This window comes from Propithecus coquereli, unplaced genomic scaffold (assembly GCF_000956105.1).
Source record: "Propithecus coquereli isolate 6110/MARCELLA unplaced genomic scaffold, Pcoq_1.0 Scaffold53, whole genome shotgun sequence".
NCBI lineage: Eukaryota > Metazoa > Chordata > Mammalia > Primates > Indriidae > Propithecus > Propithecus coquereli.
This window is the reverse complement of record NW_012151174.1, coordinates 902,368-911,866: the sequence shown is the minus strand read 5'-3', so window position 1 is coordinate 911,866 and position 9,499 is coordinate 902,368. Positions and strand designations below refer to the sequence as shown.

General features: G+C 54.5%; 1 protein-coding gene across 1 annotated transcript in view; it reads left to right on the top strand.

The window, feature by feature from the left end:
- SPTBN4 (spectrin, beta, non-erythrocytic 4) overlaps positions 1 to 9,499 on the top strand; it is a 77,585-nt gene that overhangs the window by 19,871 nt on the left and 48,215 nt on the right. Inside the window, exons 7-14 of the mRNA XM_012656965.1 lie at positions 1,114 to 1,226; positions 1,323 to 1,510; positions 1,585 to 1,702; positions 1,973 to 2,131; positions 3,054 to 3,356; positions 3,846 to 3,996; positions 6,093 to 7,038; positions 8,325 to 8,462. Coding sequence (XP_012512419.1) covers positions 1,114 to 1,226; positions 1,323 to 1,510; positions 1,585 to 1,702; positions 1,973 to 2,131; positions 3,054 to 3,356; positions 3,846 to 3,996; positions 6,093 to 7,038; positions 8,325 to 8,462 — 2,116 coding nt within the window. The remainder of the gene's footprint in view (positions 1 to 1,113; positions 1,227 to 1,322; positions 1,511 to 1,584; positions 1,703 to 1,972; positions 2,132 to 3,053; positions 3,357 to 3,845; positions 3,997 to 6,092; positions 7,039 to 8,324; positions 8,463 to 9,499) is intronic.

Here is a 9,499-nt window from a genome sequence, read left to right as displayed (position 1 = left end):
TGGGTAAATTAAAATGATGTCAGAATTTATCGAGTGCGTACTCTGTGCCCAGCTATTCTTTCTAATACTTAACCAGTGTTCGTAGGAGGCAAGAACCATGATTATCCTTACTATAACAATGGGGAAACTGAGGCTCAGAGAAGTTAGGTCCATTTTTTAAAGACATACAGCAAGGAGGTGGTTGAGCTGGGATTCAAGTACATGCTGCCTCCAAAGCCCATGTTCTTGACCTCAAACTTCATATACCACTTGCAAGATTACTAAATTTTTAGTGGTCTCCTACTGTATGCTGGGAATGGCAGGAACAATGGTAAAAAAGACAGGCATAGTCCTTGTCCTCATGGAGCTCAAACTCAAGATAATGACATAATCACATTAGCGAATATTGAATTATAAAGTATGATATGTTCCGGGAAGGAAATATTAATACTAAGATGCTAAGAGGAAAATAACATGAGGAAACCAACTCTAGACAGAGTGAACGTGGAGGCTTGTCTGAGGAAATTTGAGTTGAGTCCTGAAGGATGAGTGGGAGTTAGACATGTGGGAGAGGGAACAATGTTCCAGACAGTGAGAACAGCATGTGCAAAGGCCCTGAGGTGGAAGGTAGAAAAGTGTGTTCAAGAAATGCTTATAGGCCAGGCATGGTGGCTCACACGTGTAATCCTAGCACTTTGGGAGGCCAAGGCAAGAGGATCACTTGAGACAAGGAGTTCAAGACCAGCCTAGGCAACATAGTGAGACCCCTCATCTATAAAAAATTAAAAAATTAGCCAGGTGTGGTGGCATGTGCCCGTAGTCCCAGTTGCTTGGGAGGCTGAGGCTGGAGGGTTGCTTGAGCCCAGGAGTATGAGGTTGCAGTGAGCTATTATGATGCCACTGCACTTCAGCCTGAGCAACAGACGGAGACCCTGTCTCAAAAAAAAATCATAGAAGATAATTTCCCTATTGTGGTTTATGTTTCAGGCGCTACTTCATCCCATGAGCTAGATCCCCATACAAAACCTGAGGGACAGAGAGGTTAATTATCTTCCCCAAGTTCACATAGCTAGTAAGAGTGGGTTCTACCTCCCTTGAATCATGCTCCCTCCCCGACTCCTCTTTTGTCCCCAGATGTCAACATGGAGGCTCCAGATGAGAAGTCCATCATTACCTATGTGGTCTCTTTCTACCACTATTTCTCCAAGATGAAGGCTCTGGCTGTGGAGGGGAAGCGCATTGGGAAGGTATGAGGAGCCAAGGTGTGGGCTGGGTGGGAGCCGGGGGACCACCTACAGGCATACGTGGCATGAGGCTGACCCCACCTTCCTTTGTTTGCTCAGGTCCTGGACCAGGTGTTGGAGGTGGGCAAGATCATAGAGCGCTATGAGGAGCTGGCGGCGGAGCTCCTGGCCTGGATCCACCGCACCGTGGGCCTCATCAGCAACCAGAAGTTTGCCAACTCATTAAGTGGGGTGCAGCAGCAGCTTCAGGCTTTCACGGCCTATTGCACACTGGAGAAGCCCGTCAAGTGAGGCCCAGCTCTGCAGGGAGGGTGGCTGGTGGAGGCATGGAGGCAGGGCTCCTGAGCTCATGCTCCTTCAGGTTTCAGGAGAAGGGGAACCTGGAGGTGCTGCTTTTCAGCATCCAAAGCAAACTCCGTGCCTGCAACCGTCGCCTCTTCGTGCCTCGGGAGGGCTGTGGCATCTGGGATATCGATAAGGTTAGCTTGGGGATGTGGGGGAGAGGTAGGGCTGCTCTGTGAAGTTGCATAGGTTGTGCACTGCTCAAGGGAGCCATTTACATTGTAGACATCATGGATTGGATATTCTATTTTGAGAGTTTTCCAGCAGTAGAGTGTCATAAGGAAGTAACATTTTTTTCCAGTTTGCATAAAGGTGCTACAAATGCTATGAGTGGCCTCAGACAGAGAAGTCATGGCCATTAAACTGTGGGGAATTTCTAAAGTCTGACTGCCTCCTGTCTCCCCCAGGCATGGGGCGAGCTGGAGAAGGCAGAGCATGAGCGGGAGGCTGCCCTACGGGCTGAGCTGATCCGACAAGAGAAACTGGAACTACTGGCCCAGAGGTTTGACCACAAGGTGGCTATGAGGGAGAGCTGGCTGAATGAGAACCAACGCCTGGTCTCCCAGGTACAAGGTTTTAGGGCTTGGCTCCGGGGGAAAGGGAGGGAGGGCGGGACTGATGGCCCTGGGACTAGAGAGGGAGACTTGATCTCCTAAGCAACAGAAAAGGGTTGGATTAGTCTCCTAGGTGACAAATGAGAGTGGAAAGGGAAAATTGGTCTCCTAAGTGACAGTGGGTGAGGGGAGTGGGCCTGATCTCCAGGGTAATGAGAGTGTGAGGCTGGTGTCCAGGGTAACTAGAAATTCTCCAGGGCAGAATTAGTCCCTTCAGAAACAGGAGGAGTGTTTAATTAGAATTTAAGTGGCAAGGGAGGTTGTATCTGGTGTCCAGGGTAACTCAGGAGGATAGAATTGGTCTCCTAAGTAACAGAAGAGGGCATACCTGGTCTCCAGTCTCCAGGACAATGGAAGGATAAGGCCTGTTTCCTGGGTAACAAGTTTAGGGTTAGAGATATAACAGGGGAGGGTGGCACTGGTTTCCAGGGTAACTGGGGAGCGTGGGGTTGATGGGCTGGTATCCAGAGTAGCAGGGGAGGGAGGGGCTGGTCTCCAGGGTAACTGAGGAAGGTGCGCTGGTCTCCAGAGTAATAGGAATGAGTAGGGCTGGTCTCCAGGGTAACGTGAGGATGGGACTAGTTTCCAGGGTAACAGGGAAGGAATGAACTAGTCTCCAGGGTAACAGAGGAGGATGGGGTTGGTCTCCAGGGTAACAGGGGAGGGTGGGGCTGGTCTCCAGGATAACTGAGGATGGGCCTGGTGTCCAGGGTAACGGGGAAGGTCAGGGCCAGTCTCCAGGGTAACTGGGAAGGTCAGGGCCAGTCTCCAGGGTAATGGGGCGGGGGGGGGGAGTTTCAGGGTCACACAGGGTCAAGGTAACAGGTGGCCTGCTGAGGCGGCATGGGTGAGTGCCTGGCCTGCACTGCCCCAGGACAACTTCGGGTATGAGCTGCCAGCAGTGGAGGCGGCCATGAAGAAACACGAAGCCATCGAGGCGGACATTGCAGCCTACGAGGAGCGGGTGCAGGGTGTTGCGGAGCTGGCCCAGGCACTGGCGGCTGAAGGCTACTATGATGCCCGGCGGGTGGCTGCCCAGCGTGACAGCGTCCTGCGCCAGTGGGCCCTGCTGACTGGGCTGGTGGGTGCTCGGCGGACGCGGCTCGAGCAGAACCTGGCCCTGCAGAAGGTCTTCCAGGAAATGGTGTACATGGTGGACTGGATGGAGGAGATGCAGGTGGGGGCCGGCGCGGGGCCGAGGATGGGGTGGTGTGCCAGGAGGGCGGGGAGGACGCAGGCACGAAGGGGTTGACAGGGAGGGGGAGATGGAAATGGAAGGGAAGAGACAGAAAGAGCTAAAGAGAAAGGCAGGGAGGTAGAGAAAGCAAGAGAGAGAGTGAGAGAAAGATACACGGATAGACAAGACAGGCAGAAAAAAAAGAGAGAGAAAGAAAGGGAGACAGATAAGGAGAGAGAAAAAAGACACAGAGACATAGAGACAGAGAAAGCCAGGGACAGAGACAGAGGGATTAAGCCAGAGTGACAGTCTGAGAGAGAGAGAGAGAGATTGAGGGGGAGGAGAGGATGACAGAGACTCGGTCTGAGACAGGTCAGAGCTCGCAGCGAGGGGGTGGAGCAGCAGGGGTTGGCGTGGGTGATGGGGGAGAAGTGAGTGGCCTGGGCGCCAGCCGTGCCAGTGCTGTGCTCAGTGCCGCCCCCATTGCAGGCCCAGCTGCTGTCCCGGGAGTGTGGGCAGCACCTGGTGGAGGCAGACGACCTGTTGCAGAAGCACGGACTGCTGGAGGCGGACATCGCGGCCCAGAGCGAGCGGGTGGGGGCGCTCAACGCCGCTGCTTTGCGTTTCTCCCAGCTGCAGGGTGAGTCTTGGGGCTGGGGCTGGGGGTGTGGACTCTCAGGGCTGGAGCTAACAGAGGCAAGAATAACTCCCGAGAGACAGAAGCAAGGGGTGAGCTCCCTGTCCCTGGAGGCATCCAAGCAGAGCCTAGGAGCACACTCCACTAGGGAAATCTTGGGGGCATTGGTGCCCTGAGTGACAGGTTGGACCGCTTGACCTCTTCCTGCTTTGAGATTCTGCATAATAGCTCTCCTTTATTGAGTACTTGGTATGAGCCAAGCCCTTCACAGCCCAATCTCAGTGAATACCATGAAAAAAACCTGTGTAAAGTAACATATAGTCAGGGCCTGTTCAGCGACAAGTGATAGAAACTCAGTTGAATTGGCTTAAAGACAAAAGGGGAATGTATTGGCTTATGCAACTAAAACATTCGGTGTGACTTCAGGCATGGCTGGATCCAGGGATGGTTCAAGGGGCCTTTAAACCCCCAACCCCGGCCAACCCCAACCCCCGCCGTGGGTGTCACTATCAGGCAGTCCCTCCCCTTGCGGTGTAAATCGGGGCTCTTTCAGCTCCATGTTTCTATTCCAGCAGGACATAGGTTACTTTTTCCCAATAGTTCTCACAAAGGTCCAAGGAAAGCTGGCGCTGGCTCACTGTGAGTTCCATCCCCATTGCTTAGCCAGTCATCATGGCCCCAGGGCATGCAGTGATATATTGGCCACATCCATGTGACATGCCCACTTCAGGGCCAGGAGTGGGGTCAGCCTGCTCCAAAGACACAGGCTGAGGAAGAGGAGGGAGGGACGCCCTGGCCAGAAGCAGGGACGCAGATGCTGTTAGGCAACACCACGCCTGGCTCTAATGAGGCTCCCATTTCACGGATGTCAAGGCCAAAGGCCAGCAGAAATCCCTCCACGGTCAAGCCAAGTTGAGTTTGTTGTCTGTTTGCACGCATAGTCGGGAACCACGGGGCATCCCAGTAAGAAAGTGTTACGAGGGGCTTACTAGAGGATTTGGGCTCATGTCAGGGGGTCTGGAGGATGACTCAGTGCAATGCATTTTGCTGTGGATTGGATGCTGTCACTGGGACCCTCTCCTTTGCCTTAGCAATGTTTGTCTCAGGAGGCTCCCTCTCTGCCTTCTCCTTGTGAGACATCCTAGTGACAGCCAGCAGCAGCCAGAATGCAGCAAAGCGTGATGTGAGGTGTGGTCGTCATGGCGATGGGAGGCAGCATGGCCTGAGGAGTGGTCCAGCGTGTGAGCTCCTGATTGGCCACTTCTTAGCTGATCCTGGAGGCAATCATTCCCCTCTCTGAGCCTCAGTTTCCTCATCTGTAAAGTGGGCTAATAAGGATCCTGGCTCCGTAGGATGGTTGTGAAGATCAAATGACAGTGTGTCAGAGTAAGAGCTGGATACTTGGCAGCTGTTGTGGTTGTAACTATTATTCATTTGGACGCCTTGGTATTTGATTCAACATCAGCAAATGTCCTGAATTACAGGAATCCCGCATTCCTTCTAGGGCAGCGTCTCTCACCCTTATTTGATCCAGTAAGAAATCCGCTGACCGCATGACCCAGAGTGCACATGCGCACATGCGCACACACAGACACAGAGTTTTATAAAACAGTACTCCCCCTTACCTCGCCTGTTGCATTCTGATACTTTCCATTCATTCTACTCTATTCCACTAGAGGGATGCTGGCTGTGGCCCATTTAATTAATTTCATAGTTCTCTAGTCACAAACCAGAGATCCAGGAGGAAAGTGAAATCTTTGAGGACGAAGGGGAGTTCAGGTCATCACTGGGACAGAAACACGGCTTAAGAGCAGAGAACTTTCCTTTGGCCCAGTTCTGAGCAACAGCCCCAGGTTCTGCCTTCAGAGAGTTCCCAGTCCAGTGGAGGAGACAGAGTAGTCAGGGTTGGGATGGGGGAGGCAGAAGGAGGCGCCTGCTCCAGCCTTGGGGTGTCAGGGAAGGCTGCCTGGAGGAGGGGACTCGTGACTTTATTACCTGAGGAAATCAAGACAGGGACGGGTTAGGTAGCCTGCGTCACCCTCTCTTGGGCGCCCCCTGGCCGATGCCCGACCCGGGACCCTCCCCTTCTGCTGGCCCAGGCTACCAGCCCTGCGACCCGCAGGTCATCTGCAACCGGGTGAACCACGTGCACGGCTGTCTGGCGGAGTTGCAGGAGCAGGCGGCGCGGCGGCGCGCGGAGCTGGAGGCCTCGCGGAGCCTGTGGGCTCTGCTGCAGGAGCTGGAGGAGGCCGAGAGCTGGGCACGCGACAAGGAGCGGCTCCTGGAGGCTGCGGGCGGCGGCGGCGGCGGCGCGGCGGGCGCGGCGGGCGCGGCCGGTGGCGCTCACGACCTGTCCAGCACCGCGCGCCTACTGGCTCAGCACAAGATCCTGCAGGGCGAGCTGGGCGGGCGGCGGGCGCTGCTGCAGCAGGCGCTGCGGCGCGGCGAGGAGCTGGCTGCGGCCGGCGGCGCCGTGGGCCTGGGCGCCGAGACCGTGCACCTGGCGGGCCTGGCGGAACGCGTGTTGAGCGCCCGGCGCCGCTGGCAGCGGCTGGAAGAGGCGGCGGCGCGGCGCGAGCGGCGGCTGCAGGAGGCGCGGGCGCTGCACCAGTTCGGCGCTGACCTCGACGGGCTCCTGGACTGGCTTCGCGACGCTTATCGCCTGGCAGCCGCCGGCGACTTCGGCCACGACGAAGCGTCCAGCCGCCGCCTGGCTCGCCAGCACCGCGCGCTCACGGGGGAGGTGGAGGCCCATCGTGGTCCCGTGGGCAGCCTGCGGCGCCAGCTGGCGGCACTGGGGGGTGCCAGTGGCGCCGGGCCGCTGGTGGTGGCGCTGCAGGTGCGCGTGGTGGAGGCTGAGCAGTTGTTCGCCGAGGTGACCGAGGTGGCCGCCCTGCGACGCCAGTGGCTGCGGGACGCGCTCGCTGTATACCGCATGTTCGGCGAGGTGCACGCGTGCGAGCTGTGGATCGGGGAGAAGGAGCAATGGCTGCTCTCCATGCGCGTGCCCGACTCCCTGGACGACGTCGAGGTGGTGCAGCATCGGTGAGCGCGCGCTTGTGAGACTCCTGGGTCCCCTTCCTCATGCGCCCAGTCTCTCCTTCGTTGGTTCAACAGTTCCCATGTTAGCTCAGATGGAACTAGGGATTCCAATCCCTGATTCATCCTTAACCAATTTTGTGATAGTTCTGCAACCCGCCTAACCTCTCTGAGCCTCGGTGTGCCCATCTGTAAAATAGCCCCTACCCAGGCTTGTGGGGAAGAGGAAATGAGTTAATACATGCAGGACACTTAGCAAACGCCTGGGGATACTGGGAGCATTCCAAGAGCATTTGCTATTGCTACTGAGGCTGACATTTAAATGGCATGAAATTAGCGACTTAAGCTCCTCCAGGGATGCCTCAGCCTGGCTCCTCCCCTGGGACCCGCACTGCCCCTGCCCCTCCCTAGCTAATAAAACAGCTCTGACCCTTGTCACCTTCTTTTCCTTCATCCTGCTTTACATTTATTCAGAGCACTTACCACCCTGTGACATATTACATACAGATCTGTCTGTTGGCTGACTTAGTGATGAGTTGTTCAATTAGTGCGGGAACAATGTCTATTCTCCCTCTGCGCCCCCCTCTCCCTGAGGATCTTGTTCATCCATTCATTCATTCAACAGGTAGTTACTGCCTCATTCTAGGTCTTGTGCTGGGCATTTATGGAAACACAGGCTGGCTCCTCACCCAATTGTTTTAAACATTGTTTTAAACGAGGGAGGACCATGCCCAGCTCAAAAGAGATCTCCCTGGCTGCCATGTGGAGGGTGCGCAGGAGGGGGTGAGAGTGGTAGCTGAGAGCCCAGAGAGGTGGCTGGAGTAGGACCCAGATGGAAGGGGACAGGACTGGACCAGGGCAGGAGGCCAAGTGGACAGGCCATGGGGGCTGGTGGGTGGGGCTGCTGGGGCTGTCCCTGAGAAGGGACCCAGAGGAAAAACAAATTCGAGGAGAGATGCTGAGAGCAATCTGAGTCAGAGTGGGCATGAGGAGCCCAAGGAGGCACACAGCAGGCTTTGAGGTTGGAGACAGGTTCAGAAGGAAAGAGGTCGAGGCTGGAGATGAATGTATGGAGTTCAGGGGGGGCCGGGCATGGCCCAGAGAGGGAGTGAGGGCAAGCCTAGCAGGCCCAGGACAGAGTGCTGAGGAATCTAACATTTAAGCAGCAGGTAGAAGAGGAGGAGCAGCAAAGGCACCTGAGAACTTAGGAGTAGAACCAGGAGAAGGCAGATTCATAAAAGCCAAGGTCCCCACGGTCCGGGCCTCTGAGCACCTTCATCCTCCTCCTGTAGATTCGAGAGCCTGGACCAGGAGATGAACAGTCTGATGGGCCGCGTTCTGGATGTGAACCACACAGTGCAGGAGCTGGTTGAAGGAGGCCACCCCAGCTCAGATGAGGTGCGCTCCTGCCAGGACCACCTCAACAGCAGGTAAGAGAACTGACGATCAGACAAGGACATTTTTTTTTTTTTTGAGACAGTCTCACTCTGTTGCCCTGGCTAGAGTGAGTGCCATGGCGTTAGCCTAGCTCACAGCAACCTCAAACTCCTGGGCTCAAGCAATCCTTCTGCCTCAGCCTGCCGAGTAGCTGGGACTACAGGCATGCGCCACCATGCCCGGCTAATTTTTTCTACATATTTTTAGTTGTCCAGATCATTTCTTTCTATTTTTTTTTTTAGTAGAGACGGGGTCTCGCTTCTTGCTCAGGCTGGTCTCGAACTCCTGAGCTCAAACAATCCGCCCACCTCGGCCTCCCAGGGTGCTAGGATTACAGGCGTGAGCCACCGCGCCCAGCCAGACAAGGACATTTTTTGCCCAAGGTCACAAGGCAAATCTGGCCAGAGCAGAACTTGAACTGGGGTTTTTCTGATTTTGGAGTCCCAGTCTCTGCCCTCGCGGTGTGTTCATCGGAGAGGGGGCAGAGACACAGTTAAATAAATTAATAAAGAACAAGATATTTAGAAAGTTGTGAGGCTTTATGCAAGAAATAGAGTGACCTAGAAGAGCATAACCAGAGGTTGGGGGTGATTTTACTTTGTTCATTTGTTTGTTTTTTGCTTAGGAGACAAGGTCTTCCTCTGATGCCACTGCACTCTACCCTGGGCAACAGAGTGAGACACAGTCTCAAAAAAAGAAAAAAAAAAAAGAAAGCCAGCGCGGTGCACTCTTGTATTCCCAGCTACTCAGGAGGCCCAGGTACTATGATTGCGCCCATGAATAGCCACTGCATTCCAGCCTGGGCAGCATATTGAGACCCTGTGTCTAAAAATTAAATGAACAAATAAAATTTAAAAACCCCAAAGCTATTATATGTTAACATAACCAACATATTTTTACGAGAAATAACTTTTTCTCCCCTCAAACAAAAAATGTAATGAGAAGAGTGGTATTGCTTTTTGCACTTTTGCAAATCTCTTTAATGTCTGGCTTAAGAGAAGACAGTTGGGCTCTTAAATCGGCTTCTGCA